This window comes from Archocentrus centrarchus, chromosome 11 (assembly GCF_007364275.1).
Source record: "Archocentrus centrarchus isolate MPI-CPG fArcCen1 chromosome 11, fArcCen1, whole genome shotgun sequence".
NCBI lineage: Eukaryota > Metazoa > Chordata > Actinopteri > Cichliformes > Cichlidae > Archocentrus > Archocentrus centrarchus.
Window position 1 is genome coordinate 25,468,560 of NC_044356.1, and position 19,771 is coordinate 25,488,330.

General features: G+C 42.8%; 1 protein-coding gene across 1 annotated transcript in view; it reads right to left on the reverse strand.

Moving 5' to 3' along the window:
* Positions 1-19,771, reverse strand: part of trim71 (tripartite motif containing 71, E3 ubiquitin protein ligase) — a 31,486-nt gene that overhangs the window by 6,946 nt on the left and 4,769 nt on the right. Inside the window, exons 2-6 of the mRNA XM_030741856.1 lie at positions 7,744-7,911; positions 4,296-4,430; positions 1,178-1,420; positions 561-1,058; positions 115-255 (exon numbers count right to left, since the gene is read on the reverse strand). Coding sequence (XP_030597716.1) covers positions 115-255; positions 561-1,058; positions 1,178-1,420; positions 4,296-4,430; positions 7,744-7,911 — 1,185 coding nt within the window. The remainder of the gene's footprint in view (positions 1-114; positions 256-560; positions 1,059-1,177; positions 1,421-4,295; positions 4,431-7,743; positions 7,912-19,771) is intronic.

The window sequence follows — 19,771 nt, forward strand, 5'->3', positions numbered from 1 at the left end:
TAAATGTGTATGAGTTTTTTCACAAGCCAACTTTTTTCTGTAAATTATGGACTATAAAGGCAAGTCCAGCTGTTATGAAACATTACTGAGCACCCCTGTGTTGTTCATGTCTACCTGCACACGGTGATTGTCCTTATCAGCCACGACAATTCGTCTCTGAGTGTCGCACGCAACCCCAGCCGGACGATCAAACTGACCAGGACGAGAACCCAGAGAGCCAAACTTATGGTGGAAGGCACCACAAGGCTTGAATATCTGAAGAGAGGAAACACTGCTTGATTATTCTTCTTTAATGTCTCGACACAAGGGCTGAACTCAGCTGTGAGTTTGTGTAGTTTTTCCTCAGTGCTCTACACTGCACGACTCTACCAGGCTTCATGCACTCACTCTAATGTAAACGCAGCTAATGCTTTCACAAAAATATTACGCATGTTGAGCATAACTCAAACACAAGAACCTCATATCAACTGAATTAAACCGTGAGCATGAATTAACTGATAAAGTGCTCTTCTTAAGTCTTTCCATTTCATTACAAAATGACATCACAATGACAAATCTACCTGTATACGGTTGTTGCTGCGATCAGCCACCACCACATATCCCTCCTTGTCGACACAGATGCCCCAGGGTCGACACAGCTGACCGTCTCCCTCGCCCTCACACCCAAAGGATGCCACTTGGGTGCCGAGCGACCCGTAGCTCCGCCCAGACTTCACAATCACCTTGAAGGGGCTGCCCTGGATGTGCTGGTTGCACACCAACACAGACAAAAGGTGCTCCCCCTCACATTTCGGCAGGTAGCTGACGCTGTACGAGCCGTTCTGGTGATCTGTTACCTCTGCTGCGGACACGCTTCCATCTGTAACTGAAACGAGTATTGCAGACACCGCGTCCCCACCTGAAAGACGAGGCTCGCCATCATGATCATATCCAACCACAGTGAAGGAGGCAGGCTTGCCACGAAGGGCGCTTTTCAGACCCTCACCATGGGCTTTGGTCACTGGGGCAAACGCCCCGCTGCTAATCAGGCCCATGGACTGGATGGCTATGTACAGAGCCTGCAGGGAACAATGATGCAATTAATTGAGCTGCTTTGTGTTAAAGCATTTATTTGTAAACAACAATTAGTTGAACTAAGATCACTAGTTTGTGATCATGTTGCAGTTGCAGTGCTGACCTGGTCTGGAGGAGTGAACATGAAGCGGTCATCCTCTTGTGGCTGCAGCAAGCCTCTGAGGGTCTTGAGTTCATGGATCTGAGTGAGCATTCGCTCCCTAGCCAGCAGCACATCCAGGTGGTGGCCCTCATCCAACACCTGGCTCACAGCAGCAATGGTGCTGTCCAACTTGGTCAGACTCTGGTGGAGTTTCTCCACCTGCAGGTACAGAGACTTGGCCTTCACCTGACGGATCTTCTCGACCTGAAAGAACAGTCAGTATGGGTGATAAGGAGGAGAGCCACAGCTAATGTTTACTCTCATTCAAGAGTATCCTGTTCAACAAGACTCAGCACATGGGAAATGCACTTTATTGGCACAATATTGCAAGGTGGGGTAGTGCAACAAAAAAATGTTGCAACACCCCCATAACGTGCACAATTTCAATACACTTTGTTTTACGGTGACACCACTGCATGCTCAAAATACCTTAAAGGCTAAGTGAAATTAAAAAAAAAGATGAGTAGGGCTGAACACATCACCACAGCTTAAACAAAATGGCTGCCTCAGTTTAGACTACTATCCAGAACTTTGTGGTATGCGTTTGCCCTCATTGTAGCATTTACATGTTAAAAGGTGAAACTCAATGCAGCATAAACACAGACATGTTCTTTGGAAATTCAAACTGGATATGACAGACCAAGCCAGGTCTGTGAGAAGGAAGAGAATAGATTCAGATACTTCATTATTTACACCTTGCTAGTACTGGGCTGGACCCCCTTTGCCCTCAGAGCTGCTTTAATTCTTCGTGGCTCAGATTCAGCAAGGTGCTGGAAATATTCCTCAGAGATTTTAGTCCATATTAACATGACAGCATCACAGAGTTGCTGCAAATTTGTCAGCTGCACATCTGTGATGTGAATCTCCTGTTTTCACCACACCCCAAAGGTGCTCGTTGGACTGAGATCTGGTGACTATGGAGGCCATTCGAGTACTCCCTGTCATGTTCAAGAAACATCTTTCTGCCCCACCATCCGAATCTTGCAACAGAAACTGAGACTCAGACCAGACAACATGGTTTCAATCCTCTGCTATCCACTTTTGGTGAGCCTGTATGAATTGTAGCCTCCGTTTCCTGTTCTTATCTGGCAGGACAGGCAGCCAGTGTGGTCTTCTCCTGCTGTAGGCCATCTGCTTCAAGCTGTGATGTACTGTACATTCAGAGATGCTCTTTTGCATACCTTGATGGTTATTTAAGTTACTACTGCCTTCCTATCAGCTCAAAGCAGTCTGGCCATTCTCCTCTGACCTCTGACCTCAACAAAGCATTTTATCCTACAGAACCGCCGCTCTCTGGACATTTTCTCTTTTTTGGACCATTCATTGTAAACTCTAGTCAAGAAACTGTTTTTTTCTTGACTGAACAATACAACACAAAGTGTTTAACACTGTATACAGATACACTGTTCTCAAAGATACCAGGGCTGAAGAGGAAAAACAGAGGGGGCAGTATCAAAATGATTTATTACTTTAAAAAAAAAAAAAGTGTGTTTTTCCCCCTCTTTTAAGTAACCTGACTGTTGTTTAACGGTAACACGGCTCCTGTTAGAAGTCATATTAAGTTCCAGTACAGTCAAGGAGAATAAAGCATTAAAGAGGGTGGTAGAATCTGAGAAGCACCGACCAGGCTTTTACTTACTGGGACCTAAAGAAAAGAAAAGAAAAAAAAAAGTAAAACACAATAGCCTGACTGCCTCTATGGTTAGAAGGACTTCTGATAGTGGGGAGGGACCCTGAAAGAAACAAAGACTCCCAAAAGAGAAGTATTCTTTGTTAACCCGTGGCATAGGTGAAACTGCAATTTGCATCTGTGAGACTCGAGTTACACTTAAGAGTCACCGAGGACAAAGACTGAAGTCAGGCTTTCTGATGAACAGACAGCTAGTTTTAGTTCCTCAGCTGAATGCCTGGCCTACTTATTTACACAGCCTCATGAAGCACATCCCGACTCAGTCACGTATGTGACACGGTTTACCCTCTAATCAGCTCACAGCCATGAAACTGTCCACTTTTAGACACACAGTGCTGAGTCACTGTGGAGCACCTTACTGGAGTCAGTTTTCCATTTTTCTGGCACCACTGTGACCATCAGTTGATGCATTATTTTTATTGAAAAATAGTGACAAATACACATTACAAATAACCCAGATGCAATTTTGTTTAGAGTAATAAATAAAGACATTTCAGATCCAACAGTAAGCAGACCTGCAGACAGAAATCATGGACCAATTGGCTTGTAAAACTCACTCACAGCAGATGAATCATGTGCCATGGTGGACTGTAAAGATTTCCAAAAGGTTGGGGGGGGGGGGGGGGGGGGGGGGGGGTGAAAGGCTGCTATTGTAATGGTAAGAAAGGAGAATTGGAGGCATAGTTATCCCAGAGTGATGGATCTTTCTTTAAACCTGGGTGGCCCTGCTTCTTCCTCAGGCTTTAGGCCAAACTGCCAAAGTAACAGCTGGTGCCTTGATTTTGTTTAATTAACCAGTGTTGACATGTACACTATATGCACTGCATGCTCCACTAAAACTGTGCATCCTTCAGATTGATTTACAGTCCTGCGTTTAATGCCCTTAGAGTCTACTCTCAAGTGGGTGTATTTATGTTTTTATTCGTGCACTGGTGACACTGAGCTGCTTATGTTGAGTCTATTATACATGGATTTTCAGAGCTATGAAAAGGACAGAAATGGCACATGTCTGCATTGGAAGAATACTTGCCACTGCATTTGCACAGTGAGCAAACTAAACACAAATATGACCCATTATGTTTTGATTAATGCAGGCATCCTCGTGCTGATCAATATACTGTATTTACCCTGCAAATTAGCATCAAGATGAGCGGTCAGAGTTGTTGTGGTCTTGTCACTGCAATACGTAATTGCTTTTCCTAGGAAGGGGTGACTCAGTTAAATTGGAGGCTACATTTAACGCTGAAACTAAGTATAATCTGAGCTGCTTGCCCACTACCTTCATGGGGGGAATGTGCAAACTCCACACAGAAAGAAACCAGCCGGCCAGTGGATTCAAACCTGGGACCACCATACTGAGTGACCAGTACAGTAAAGGTAGCAGCTCACCTTCCACAGAAGTTCACACTCCCTCTCCTCCAGCGCTTTTTTGTGTCTTAGGACCAGGGCCTTCACTTCCGTTTGCACCACTTTAGCTTTGATCTCCACCTGCTCTGCCATGGCCTGGACCTTATCCATGCTGAGCTGGAGACACAAAACACAAAAATGTAAGATGTGATTTAACACCGCACTGTCAAATTTGGGGACAATCAGTACAAGAAAGAAAAGCTGTGATTTAAAAAAAATAAAAAATACCACTATTAATGGTGAGGCACAAAGAGAGTACTTTAATGTGTAAATTTACACAATTGTGTCTCACTCTGCAGCTCGACAAAGGACGGGAACATGTAAAGACTGGTCTGTTTTATTAGCCAGATGGGACACAGAAACAGGATGCAGAGGATCAGGAAACATAAAAGAAAGGACACTGTATGTGACATCTTCCTTCCAAATCACTGCACAAGCACCTGCAGAGTTTTTGTGATCTATTCTTTTTGTCACATTTGGTGGCACTTTTAAAAAGGGAAGAGGAAACACGGGCCGGAAAAAAGGAAGTCACTTCACACTGCCCAAAAAATGATGCAACTTCCTGCTGGAATGAACAGACTTTTAAAAAAAAAAAAAATAAAATCACGTGACGATCGAGTGGGTTTTTCCATTTGTGGGGCAGTTTATTGAACCTCCACACTGAGCATCAACTATCCACAGAATGGATAATGGAAAAAGTCAAGTATTGAAAGTTGCCATTGCATGCTTTGTTAGGTTAAGATTAAAACAGCAGAACAATGCTGCTTTGGTAACAAAACTCCAGCATTGTATCATTAAAGAATAGCCAGCCTTATACAGCCACATGGAAGGATACTTACGGCGTTGTATGTACAATTAGAATCAGTGTGTGAACTTAAAAGCAGGGGTGGGATTTTATAGTCAGGCTCAACAGAAAGTATTTTATAACCTTGATAAATACGAGCACTAAAAAGCAATAGCACCAAACAAAAGGCTCTGCTTTTACAACACTGAATTTTCTCTTTGTCCCCCCCCTCTTCTAAGTTTTATCTGGCTTTTCCTCTGGCAGTTTCTTGGGGGGGGGGTCAGAGGGTGAACAGGACCTCACAGGGACGAAGGGGAGGTGGGTTTAAGTCTTCCTTTGTGATATTGGCCGCAAGGATCAAAGGTCAGCTAAACCACCACGGGTCGTGATCTGCAGCCCCCGTCTTAAGACGCATACCGCCCACCCCCCACTGCATCCCTGCAGCAACAAAGCCTGGCAGCAGGGTTCTTTTCTCTTTGGCCTGGCTATTTGAAATGGCCAGCTAAAGGGACAACTAAATCAGGCCTCCAGAGAAGAAACAGCAGGAAGGGAATTCTGAAGGAATCAGAGGAGGCGACTTATCAATAAAGTTAATAAGGAGCCGTGCTGAAATTTAAATGCCATCACCTTTTTTCTAGCTGTCTGTGCATTTCTACAGAATAGATTTTTTTTCCCTTCTTCTGATAGTTAATCTATCTAATGATTTTTTTTTCAAACCTGCCCCCCCTCCCCCTCTACATCAGTTTTCTTCCTGTACTTTTTATTTTCTGTCTCTTGCTTCCAGGTCTCAATCTTTCTCTCCCTCGCAGTCTCTGTGTCTCCATCATCTTCCGCATTTCTCTTCACATTCCCAGAGGAGCACAGCTTGCAACACAAAGAGAGTCAAACTAACCAATCAAGCCTTAGGAGGCATAGAGCTCTGGCCAACCAGGAGGTCACAAGTCCAGGGTTAGAGGTCAAGGAAGATAATGGGTATAGAGTGGGCGGAAATTTCCTACCTCGGGGGACAGCAGTGTGCGTGTGTGTGTGCGTGTGTGTTGCCTATGCCTACGTGTATCTCTGCACACTATCTGGCGTCAGTGTTTACTCCCGTGGTGACCTGGACAAAAGTGGACACACACACACACACACACACACACACACACACACACCAGCCTAAGGTGCTGCCAGATGGCAGGTGGTGTATCTTATGACTCAGCTACTACACACACCCCGGTCCTTTTCATTAAACCAAATATGTGGCTGTTGTTGAGGATTTCTAATGTGTGCTGTGAGGCCAGATTTTAATTTCTGGCCAGAAGTTTGTCAGATCAGCGACATTTCTGAATTTATTGACATGTGCACTGCACAGGCACTGATAAATAAGCAGCACTATCATACAGACAATGTGACAAAGACCTAATCCCCCCCCCCAAAAAAAACCCTGCACCAGCTAACTTGTTATTAAGCATGTGTTTCAACTGCAGTGCATCGGTGCATCCCTGTGAGTACCCATCCATTAACGTACAAAGTAGGGCGCGGTCACACAGGGGTTAAAAGCTGGGAAATGGATAGGTGAGGTGCATGCTCTGCTGAACAGATCGTACGTGCCACAAAGTCCTGTGACCTCAGTGCAACAGCTAGTGTTTCATGTTTTGGGTGAGTGTTTACCAAGGTCACAACCACTGCCTCACCCTCACAGCAAATTAGATAACACTCGTGTGTCGGACATAATCCTGCAAGCCAAGGTTACATTTCAAAACTTACAACTAATCTATACACTCAAATAAAAAAAAGTTTATCATTTAGTATATTACATATATATATAATAATACATATAATTTAGACATATGTGAAGGATCTAATATTCAAACACAGCAAAAGCAGGAAATCCACCCGCTGGGAAAGGGGTTCCATACTTTTAATGTAAAAAAAATAAAAAATAAATATGACTATAACATGTCTTTGTCAGTGATTTGGGCATAAAAAAGGGAAAACATGGCTGTCCAGGCAGATATTTTTTTAAACTCATGCATTTGCCACTGTATAAGCAAGAATTTCAAGGGGTGGTCTAGGAAGCTGCTACCCAATCTATAATTATGTAAATGAAGAGAGGTGTGTGTTTGTGTGGGAGTGGGAGAACGAGGTGAAGGGGGAGTGAGTGAATACAGGAGGGCAAAGTGCTGCACTTCTGTGAAAGAAGAGGGGAGTTTTCCTTTCTCTGAAATCCTTTAAATACCTCATCTACCCTCCCCCATCCTCCTTTCCACTCCTCCTCCCCTTTGACCTTCAGCCCTGCCCCCCCACCCGAAAGAACTCATTCCATGCGGCCCCACCCTCTTTTTAAGGCCAGCTGGACACCTCTAACCCCTGAGGCTTCCCAGCACCCCGGGACTGGTCACTCTCCAACATATTGAAGCTGACTGTGACCAATAGGTGGTCACTCTGTCCAGAAGGACGATCGAAGGACACAGCTGCTGTCCTTAGTTTCCTCTCGGCCTCATTAGGCACTGATAAAGGTTGATTTGCATGTTTTAATCATCACAAGGACTCTTTTTTTTTTTTTTTTTCAAAATGGGAGAATCTCGCCTGCAAGTCTTTGGTTTTGTTCACACTCAAATCATTTCCTTTTGAAAAGAGAATTTATCTGTGAGGTTCCTGTCCTACCTGCACCGCCTGTCGTCCCTGCTGTGCATCTGCCAGCAGCTGGATGGTGATGGCGCGACAGTCCTGAACGGCATCTTGCAGGTAAACAAAAGTGTGGCCCATGTGACGGCCCATGCTGCACTCCCTGCAGATAGGCACCGAGCAGGTTTCGCAGAAGAACAGAAACACCTGAGAAAACGTGCAGAGAAATTCAGTTCAGAAATGTACAACAAGCAACAGCACAAAAGTCAGGGTGCCGACCACAACAGCATTCCATTTGTGGCTTAATCCTCCATTCACCAGTTAACAAATGCATAGCATCTCCAACTACTTGTTTTGATTTGCTTTAAGCTCTCTCCTTCAGATACTGCTGATATGTTAATGTCTGGTAAAGACACCCCACCTGTCTGTTTTTCAAACCTGTTTCTGTGGGGGCAACAAAACAGAAGAAAGCTCACTTAAAGCGAGGGGGAAGGGACCTAAAATAGCTTGTTTCAGAGAGTGGAGAAAATGAGGGGTTGCACTAAGGTCCAGTGTAAGATCAATATTTTTAACTGTGACTCATGTAAAGCTACTCTAGCTTATTATTAGTGTAAAAAGCAACAACAGGTCTCCTTTAAAATTCCATACCCTGCCAAAATGAGCCCACAATAACAATAAATGGTAACTGGACTGGGACTGAGCTCCTTTCTACTCAACTTGAGCACCCAGAGTGCTTTCTACTACAAGTCTCATTCATCCTATCACAAATACAGTGCTTTTTTATATGACTAAGCGCTTTTGTCTAAGGCCTGAGTTAGACTCCTGCGTTGGGTCTTTGCTGGGCCTATGTATGTAACCGGAAATGCCTCTGAATCCTACGCAGTAACCTGATGTATAACCTGTATAACAGAATCACAATTATCATCACAATTTAAGGAATAATCATAGCCTCAATATAAAGACTCAAAAATTCCTGGAGCTAAACTACTGAAATGGACTCCAGGGAATGAACAAAGAAGTGGAAAAAAAATACATGGGGAACAAAGATGTTCACACAAAGAGCGAGGACTCCAGAGGGGAAAAAGTCCCTGCATTTTATTTTGTTCCTGTTGGCCGGCACCACATGCAAAGCATGGGACACAACCACACAGTAATTAACACACACACACACATAAATGCCAGCAATGACGTCAGCCACTTACATAGGTTATGTACGTAGGCCTATTTCAATGGATGTGCCACAGGCAGCTTGAGGTTCAGTTTCTTGCCTAAAGATACTTTGACATGCAGAGCAGAGGAGCTGGGACTGGTAGACAACCTGCCCTACCACCTGAGCCGCTGCCCTCCTACATGTGAATTTTACACTTTCTTAGACCACAACAATCCACCCACTGTTTACACGTCCAGCTGTAATAACGTAGCAAAAGGGAACTCGTCTTTTCCTGTGACTAAATGAAATGGCTCGAGCTATGTTAAAACAAGAACTTTTACTATGTCTGTGGCTCATGTTCACACCACTCTGCTGGCACTAAGAATGGAAACTTTTGGTTCATTCAGATTATATTTTAGCAGTGATGGGTTGTATCATTCAATATGTGTTGAGTGAGCCTTTTTCCAGAAGAAAACAAAGGCATCAACCACATGCTCTGTTGACCCCCATCTATGCCATCTTTGGTTTTCCAGTTAAATTCTGCATTTAAAAAAATGCTACTAGCATGCCCAGCAGCGCCAAATGGTCAGGTGATGCGTTTCCACACATGTTAATGATAGATGCTATTTCTGAAACAATACCCAAACCCTCATCTTGACTGTAATGTGGACATAGCGTCAGAGCTTCTAAAGCTGTTGTGTTTTGCTGCTGTGAGTCAACAAAAGGTCGGCGGTAAAATGAGACAAGCAGCATGAATAAATTAAACACCACAATAAGTGTCTGTCCCTTTCTCTCCACCCCCCCCCCCCCCCCAACACACACACACTAATTAAAGAGAAAAAGCTTTGAATGATAAAGAAGCTATCCATATGCATGTCCTAGCAGGGAGGCTCAAACAGACCTCAACACCCCTGAGAGCATTTCTCTTTGTAAACACAGCAGCCTCGAGGCCACCGAAACTCAATTAATATCCAGTCTGGAAAGAATTCTTATGATTGTTGAGATTTTAACAGAAATATTACTTGATGTAGATGAGGCAAAAGCAGCACTGATCATAGTGGGGGGAGGCGTTCCTCAGTATAGAAAAGTAATGTGTCATTTAACCTTTGCTGCTAAACACCAGGCTTTGCTTTAAACCTCCTGTCTGAATACCAATCACTTGTAATGGAAGGCTAATTAAATATGCACAGGGCGTCATATCCCAAAGAGACACAGGATCAGTGGCACCCAATAGCAGGAGACCTGAGTGGATGGGGAGGGGCCTGCAATCAATCCATCAATATTGGCTGTTCCCCTGGGGAGCAGCATAATCTAATAGGACACACACCTCCCCCTTTATCTGACTTCCTCCTCCTTTTTGCCTTTGGCTGCCGGATCCTTTTCTAACCATCTCTCCTTCTGCTAACCTCAGTCCTTCACTACAGTCTCGGCACCACTTTGTCACTCCGTGCCCTCCTCTTCCCAGCCTTCCTGTTCCATCCCTCCCCCGATGAATTCTCCTAAATTCCAGAAGCACAGGATACACAAAAGCGAGGAATGCAGCTGGTTTGTAGAGGAGGAGGGAAGGTGATGTGGGGGTGAGCGACTGACGAATAGCTGCAAATCAGCAGCACTCAGATCAAATGCAGCTCCTCCAGTGACAACTGCATGACAAGTTATTTATTGAAAGCCATAATCTTTAAGGAGATAGGAAAAATAATTCTAAATGAAGACTGTGAGAGCAATCTTCTAAAGCGACAAACGGGGGAAAACATCAATCCACCTGAACACCTCCATCATCACTAAAATTTAATGCGGATCATTCAGAAATCAATATCTCATGGCTGTTATTTCAGGTCACCATTTGTACATGCAGCAATATGGCCAAAGGAGAAACACCAGGATGACTGAGAAAAACAAAACACACAAAACAAACCTGGAGTCCTGTTTCACAGCAGTAGATCTTAGCTGCAAGGCATTTCACACATTTAATACTATCTGCTGCAGATGTGTCATCAACAGTCCTTGAGGTGAATCATACTCTCTCATACACACAATGTTGAAGATTACATAACACAGCAGCCTCTAGGAGCAGGAGTCGATATTATTGACTCTCACAAGGAAGCGTCCCGCTCCCTCTCCGCCTGCCTCTCTCTTTAGTACCTCTTTTACATCGGGGCGGATGTAGATCCTTTCAAGGAGATGGATTAAGGTGGATTTGCATGCTGTAAACTTTATAGGGACTGTGTTTTTGTCAGAAGTAGAAGAATCATGCTTTTTTTTGGTGTGGCATCATGTCAGTGCCCATGGGAGGGCACAACAAAAGATATTCACTAATAATTCACAGATACGGCTCACTAATTCTATCCGTCTGACTTTTCTTCCCATAGAAATAAACCCGTCTTATGCCAGATACTGTTAGGGCTGCAAGTTTTTGGACTCAAAAGTAAATGAGTAATTTCATAGCCAAGTGAGGTCTGTTCCTTTGTTATTTTATGACAAGTTATCCAAGCCTTTAGTACAAGTTATGTAGATAACAGATCCTGAGTTGATTCCAGGCACTGAATTTGTATTTGGTAGCTTTCTCACTATGTGGTCCAAAGAGAACCCAATAAAGTGAGGGAGGCCATCACTAGGCTGGAAAACTAAAAAAACTTACCAAAGACAGCCCAACCTAATTCACAGCCGTGAAAATCCCATCGCTTTTCTCATGTAATGCACACCATGCAGTGAAATAGTGGTAGAAAACTTCGTCACACGTTCTTGGTTCCAGACCAGCGGTGCCGGAGTTGAGCGTGTTTTTCGGCAAAGCACCGAGTGCGTTCGCAGTGGAAAAAAACGCTGAATGGTTCAAACACCAGCACCGGCACCCGGTCGGTGGAAAAGGGCCCCGAGTAACCTCATAGAGATTAACTGATTAGCTTTGGGATTTATTTGATGTGTGCAGGTCCAATGCATTTATAAGTTATGTGTGCATTTTCACCCTAATCTGACATTTAAACCAACCATTTCTAGTAAAAGAAGAAAAAATAAATCTAAATTAGTACTGGTCTGATGTTGCCATACATTATCATTTAAACTGACACCAGCATATATTCTAAAAAGCATTTGTAGTATTTACTGAAATTTCCAGTAATTATTAATTACTAAAGTGCTCAAAGAACCTGCTAGTTACATTTATACATAATGACAGTATCACACCACAGTGTGAAAGCAAAGTGGTGGAATCCTCGGGGAAATAACGGTAAGGCATGATGGCTGTGAGCTGCCCATCTTTGTATTCATGCAGCAGCAGGACTTACCCCCCTCCCACCCTGCACTGCACTGGGAACTGGGGGAGAGGGCGCCAACTTCAATAGGCAGTTTAAAGAAAAAAAGAAATCACTGCGTGCAGCATTCACTGCCTGTGTGCACAGCCAAGTGGGGGAAGGGATGAGGACCCTGTAATGTCACACTGTGGTGCCGGAAAAACCAGGGCTGCTTGGGAAACTGAAAGCATGTTTTCCCTCTCATTTTAAAAAAATAAATACAAAAATTAGTTCTCACCAGCACCAGTGGCTTTCACACACTTACTGCAGCAATGAACGTCTAGAGCTGTCCGCTGCTGTGGACCCAGATAATAACTGGACTTCATCACCCTGCTGGATCGCTACTACATCCATGTAATGTCCAGTTGTGTGCATAAAGCAGGTATTTTATGAAACCATACATAAAAGACCCAGCACACTCAAGGCTACAATGTAGCAAACCTGGCAGCCATTTTTATATCAGACAAGCCCCTACAAAGCATTTAGTTCTCAGTGTAATGAATGGTGGATTCATAGTATCACATTTGCGCAGGTATTTGTCTAAGAAAAGTGAAGGTTTATGCAGATGTGGTTTAGTGCAGACTTCCTAAATAAATAAATAAATTATATATACATATACATATACATATATACATACACACTCTTTTATTTATTTATTTTTAGATTCAATTGGAATTGAAATAACCTGAAGCCATTTTAACATGGTGATAATTTAATTTTATAAATTTCAAATAAAGGTGTGATCCAAACGCATTTCCTCTAGAATTTTATTTTTCCCAACAAAAGTAGGTAGGGGCTTAGGCCAAAGAGATTTGATCAGTCAAGAACCTCAAGAAAAATCTGAGGGAATTTAAAATATTATATTATATATTTAAAAAAAAAAAAAGGTAACCCCCGAGTCCAGCAGGACTCACTTGAGTCCTTTAAATATGGAGACATTCTCTTAATCTGTGTCAGTGCCTCAGGTCTGTGTGCTCCTTCTTTAACTGCCTGTCTACACAAAGGCACACAAAAGGTCAGAGAGTAAAAGGGAAAATTCCTAAAAGCTGATGTCACACATGCGTCTGTTTGAATCAGATTTATGAAGGGCAGTTTTATTCACAAATGTACAAAATGTAGCTTAAAGCAACCAGCAATCATTTTTTAAATTACTATACTCTTTTTGTCTTATGTCTTTTTAATAACCTTGTTGTGAAACATGGATCTGAATGCACTTTAAAATGTTCTGTTCACTTTAAGGTCACCCGCGAACCCCGCACAAAAATATGGTTTAACCCTTATAATGTGTTTGGGTCAAATTTGAGCCATTTATGTTCAGCTATGTAAAAAGTGCCGTTTGTTTTGGTTGTTTGTTTTTAAATTGGAACATGTTTTAATGGCATCATCAGAAACAGCGATTTTAACACTAATTTGGTGACATTTTCACCATTTTTGTAAATTCTGAAGGTCTCTTACAATAAAAAAAAAAAAAAAAAAAATCTACAAGATATTTGGTCAAAGAGCCTCATTACAAATTATGTTGAGTTTTTAGAAGTCTTTAAATTACAAGTAAAAACCGTGTCACTTTAAGACTTCCAAACACTTGAGGACCAATGCTTGATTGCAACACACCCCATTTCAGCACTTCAGGCAGAAGCAGATGTCAGGAGACGCAAGTTAAACATGTGCACGTAGACACAAAACCTTCCTGCTCCACAAAGAAATGACTTGGACACCACATTGTGAAGTGGGAGGAAAAAAAAAAAAAAAAAAGCTGCATCAGCTGCAGGACAGCTTTTCCAAATGCAGGTTGTTACACCAGACAACTTCCGTTTATCAGTTATTCTTCAGTGAGGAAACTTGCTTCAGCATGTGTTGGAGTTAAATTAGGAAACTAGAGGAAGATCAGAGTTACTCCACTTATGAAAGCCTGACCAGCCAGCACCAGCCCTAAGCCACTTTGGTATGTTCAGGCTGGATAATCTGAGGAATAACTGATCCCAGCATTCCCAGCAATCCTTAGAAAACCACCTGGCAGACAAAGGTCCTTCTATGCAAACTGCAGACACCTACTCTTATCTTTTCCAAACACTCCCCATATCTTGCATACAAAGTTTCTCCATTCCCTCTTTGTTCCTTTCATCACTCTCTTTCTTCCCTCCTGTTGCCATTTGCCTACCCCCACCACCGCTCGCTGCTCCGCCCACTTGTAGCACCCCCCATTGGCTCACTGCCACGAACACAACACGCACAGGGACACTCCTGCCGATGTTTTGAAACTCTGCCAGATACGAGGGGGCGGTGGCCGTAAGCCGGCAATCTGATTGGACAGCCCCACCGAAGGAAAACAAACCTCAGTCAGCTGGCGGCAGCATGTGAGTGATTGCCGTGTGCTTACTCGAGCAGTAAAGGTTAAAAAACCAGATTGAAGTAGTGACTGTCAGAGATGGGGTAGATAAAAAGATGAATGGCAACAATTAGAAGATGAAACACAAGCTGAGAGAAAAGATGAATGAAATGAAGAGAAATGTGGAGCAGCGTTCTTGGTTACTCTGCCACCGGAGTGCCTAATAAACGACCCACACGCTCGATGAGCCTCAGCTCCTTACAGCTGCCCCCCCCTTTTTTTTTTAAACATAAAGCTCCAACTGTTGTCTTAAAAGACAAACACATTCACCCAAACTCAACAGCAGCATCTGACCTGATGACAGTTTATTATAGCCTGATAAAAACTGACCCAGAGTCAGCGTTTTTTTCCCCACTCAACGACGCTACGATTCAGGGTACCACTGACCTCTTTGCACTTGCACTGTTCACGTTAATATTGCATTACTTGTGCTCTGATGCGGCAACCTTTTTTTTATAGTCACCCTTCTTTGGTTTTGAGCAGTGTCCCGCCCACAGCACCAGCTGATTGGTCACACATTACAATAATAGCCCATAAATACTGAAGGCTGAGGGATGTATTGACAGACAGGTGCAAGTCTAAGACAGCAGATGTAGTTGATGTTGAGATAAATGTTGCAATCCTCACTGCTGAATTTGCAACTCCACAATCTTATGAAACCCTTCTGTGATTGCATGTAAGCCATGTTGCACAGTTACTTTAAAGTGGACCCAAATTTAAAGATGCTGCACCAATACTGGATACGTTCTTCTAACACAGACACCCATCTAGCAAAAACTGAAGAAGCCCAAGGCATCACCACAAATCACGTAATTAGCTACTTATTCATATGGAAAGGCTATGCTAAACGCTAAGATAACAGGTACAGACTATCCCAAAACAAGCAATGGTGTTAAGTTATAGTCTATAGTAGGCAATAAATGTAAGGACAGTGCAGGATTAAGGCTTAGTTTTTTTTGCTGCACATATTGTTAAAATGCAACATTCAAATTCTTGTGTTATTGTAAATGTTTTGGGGTTTTCCTTCTAAATTCTTTTAATTTTTACTGCAAATGCATCGATCAGCTCCATTTACTGTCATGGAAAAAGAAAACATGTTACTCCTTAGGACAACACAGAGCATCAAATCCAATTGGTAGAGTTAACATGAAGTAGTAGAGAGTACTTGCTCATGTTGGTGCTGCTTTTGTTTTGGATGCACAGGAGGAGGAAGCTTAATCTTTATGATTTCCAGCTATGCGCTGTGAAGCAGAGTAGCAAATGTGATTGGATGGTTTGTCGTCATTTTACACACCTCAGCATTAGCAGACTCAGTATAGAACTACCCACTCTACTACCCAGAGTGGGTAGTAGTCACATTTAAAAATGCTGATTTGTGCAAGTTAAGAGGAAGCGACACACAGAAAGCAATCGTAAAAAAAAAAATAAAATAAAACACATCCAAAAATGACAAAAGAGCACACAAAGTACGCCAACTGCATCAACACCTGCTTAAAGCAAAAACAAAATAAAATGAGGTGGACAAATTATTACTGGAAGTTGTGCAGTGTTACCCAAATAAAGTCAAATGTGTTAACACAATCCCACTGAGTGAGGTCAAATAATGGCCAATTAAAACCCCATTTGGGCCCAGCCACTGAGCAGGAAGTGGCAGGGTCCAGCTTTTGAATGGGTTTTAAATCCAGTTGTCAAAGAGAATGTGATAAATGCCTTCCTTTCTATCCATTAAATTTATATGGCCCAAAGTCTTCAAATGGACATCAAAGCCAGGACACACACACGCGTACACTTCCCTTTAGCCTACATGAAACACAGTAACAACACACAGGAAACAAGGAACGCTTTCTAATTATTGGGCACATGTTGCACATTAAAACCCTGGAAGTCCAACTTCATATAATCCAGCTCTGTTGGCTGTGTGGAAACACGCGCACACACAAAAACACTAAAATCCTCTTCAGAGGATAACTACCTACAGATGGGAGATGCTCTTGGAGAAGAAAATGCCGCTGCCACACACTCGCACAGATACTTCGAGGAGCGATGAAACGTAATCACTCGCTGCCCAGCAGCAACAGCTGCTAAATCACACCGAGGAGACTTTCTGCATCTATAATGTCCACTGTCTCTGACACAGAACAGAGTGTTGATGAGAAAGGCAGGAGTCGACGGAGGAAATACCCAGTGTGTGTATGTGTGTGTGTGTGTGAGAGGGGAGAATGGGAACCCAGGAGGTATAAACTCAAGTTACAGGAATTCCTCTGGCCTTGTATCAGCGTCGGTGTTGGGTTAGGTTTCCTTACAAACATTCTGTGCTGGTGAGTTCCAGAGAGGGGGGGAGTAAAACTCAGGATCACACAGCCGAGCGGGCGTGCGTTTTAAGTGATAGCCTTCCTCTTCGGAACATGATAATAGTGCAGTAAAGTTTTACAAATAAAAGATGAACTGTGGAAACACACGGCAAACATTCCTCGACTTCCTAACGCTCCGAGGAGATACAAGAGCATCGGCAGGCCGTCGAGCCGATTAGTTCAACTTCGCCTCATCTTTATAGCACCACACATTTCAGGTACTCACTGCCCAGCAACCACTTTATGTCTGGTCCCAGGCTGCTCCAGTAACCCCCACTCACACCATATCAAGACTAGATGGGAGCGTGTTGTTGAAAAGCCTCGCACGTGTACAACCACCCACACAGCTATGGTGGCGACAATTTAATCTGAAGCACAGAGTGACATTTTGTAGGATTATCATACCATTATCCCTCTCTCAGACTGGGATCCATAAGTATTTGTGTATTGGAGGGTGACACCACAGCAAGCAGAGGGCACCCCTTGATGTAATCCAATTTTCCATTTCTACTTCACACACACAGCGTGGGACACTGTTTGCACTCCAGATTAGAAGCAAGGGGCATTTATGCTGATCAAATAGACCAACAAATTCATTCTTCTGTCAAATGTTCCACAAAAACATAATAAAAACAAAACAAAGACCATACTCACTTTAAATTTGGACAACATTCCTTAAGTATTCATCTTCCATAAAGCTGTGATGCCAGTGCTGAAACCACACCTGAAAACTCCCTGGAAAGTGAATGTGGTGCATCAAGAGCCATTTGAGATGCAAAGTTATATTTCATGCTGAGGAAGAGAATCAAGTCACAGAAAGCCAAAGCCACGAAGAAAAAGAAGATAATCAAGGGTCCAAAACGACATGACTGCTAAGTAGAACATTAAAAGTCCCATAAGGCTTTGTGCTCTCTGGGACAAAACTCTGCTCAGTCCAAACGACCTCTGCCTTTGGATCGCCACAGCTTGTTACCTAAATCATGTTTCTCCACCATCTTCTTGATAAGAGAAGATGGTGGAAAAAAATTTTTTTTTTTTTTTGGCAATTTTTATTCCTTCCTTCTCCTGTATAAATAAGCAGCATGCTGCAGCACTTGCCAGTTGCACACCATACGACAGGAAAAAGTGGATGTAAATGACCTGATGCAGTAACATAATGGAAAAGCAGGGCTTTAAGCAGCTGCTTCAAAACCTCATCCCAAGACAACACCCTGGTTATTGTTAGTGTTAAACAGTCATGTTTTACTTTTACTTAAATTTTCCAGGGAAAACTCTGTATCAGTCAGGCTCCAATGCAGAACCCTGAAAAGTGCCGACTGGGTCTTGTCACATATGCTGGTCCATCACATCTCATACTACACAGCCAGCTTCCTTTACTGCCCATTGACTCACTGGCAATTCCACCAGCTGGGAATCAAGCAAATCAAAGTTGTACTTTGGCTTGCTTTTTATACCCAAATGACCTTAAATCAGTTAACAGTAGAGTAAACTAGTCAGACAAATGTGTGACGAGTACTGCAAGAAAACTCAAGCCAGAGCTAATAAACATGATGATTATTCCAGAGAGAGAAAAGAAGTAAAAATCTCTCTTTCTCCATTACAGTTAATGAGGTTAAACATGAGTGAGAGACTCAGCATGTGTCTCTAACACCACCCTGCTTTTCCCTTAAAAGACTTCATGAGTCTGGGAAAAAAAAAAACGTGATCATGCACCATGTACAAGCAGACAGGATTCCTGCTGCAAGTCAGCAGCTGCCAGCGCAAACAGTCGAAATATGAACTGTCATCCGATGATTTCATCAGCTGTTATCAATTAACACTGGACCTTTACAAGGCTGCTGACTGCACTGCATCCATACTGTATCATTTCTTTCAGTGCTTTACCAAACCAGAACCACTGCCTGCAACAATTTTCTCATGTTTTTTTTTTTTTGTCCCTTTACTGTGATTATTTTAATTTTATTTGGTAAGATTAATTAAACTTCCAAAAGTCCTTCTGGAAGCAAGTCTTGCCTCTTAGCAGCCATCTTGAAGTGCCTCTGGGCAAACAGCTTAAAGCTCTTACGGCCCAGTTATTTTGAACCATTATCTAAAATCAACTTTAATTTTAATGGTCACCAAGACATAAGAGCTGCATACACAATCACCCATCAAATCTGATGAACTCTGCTTCAAAATACTAAGAATTAAAAAAATAAAATGCTTTTACCATCATGTCTAAATTCTCCAGGAGCTTTTTTTCACGATTCTTTGAGTGCCATGTCACCCTTACTTCCTTATTTCTCTGACTTTCACCTTTTCACAAGTAAAGTCTGTCTGTTGTGTAAGCGCTACAGCCATAACTATTGTCCGTAACGATTCCCTAGGAGGGGAGAGCAGCCACGGTAGGCTTGCTGAACACTTCAGATGGAAAAATTCCCAGAAAAACTCTGAGGGCCCTCGCGCACCAAGCCAACCTGGAAGAACTATTCCAGACAAAAAGCCGGACACAACACCTCATGACTTGTGTTAAGAGTTGCACCTGAATACACACAGAGCCTACAGCTGATGGCCAGCTGACTGCCAGACATACATGAATATTTGGGGGCCTGCGTGAGAGGCTCAGTAGAATACAGTCTGCAGACAACCAGAAAACCCTCATTGCTCTGTCAAAAATTAGTTTATAAAAGGATCAGTCACATTAGAAACCCCAGTTCATAAACATTTGGTTGAAGCATTACTGGATAATATCCACTCCCAGAACTGTATGAGACCACACGGGGTATATGGGGAGGCCACTCACCATACACAAGTGAAGCCATAAATATTGGTAACTGGAAGAGAGAGAGAGTAGAAGTGAGAAATTTATCAATAAGCAAGTATATATCATTGCCTATCGATACTTTGCTGCCAG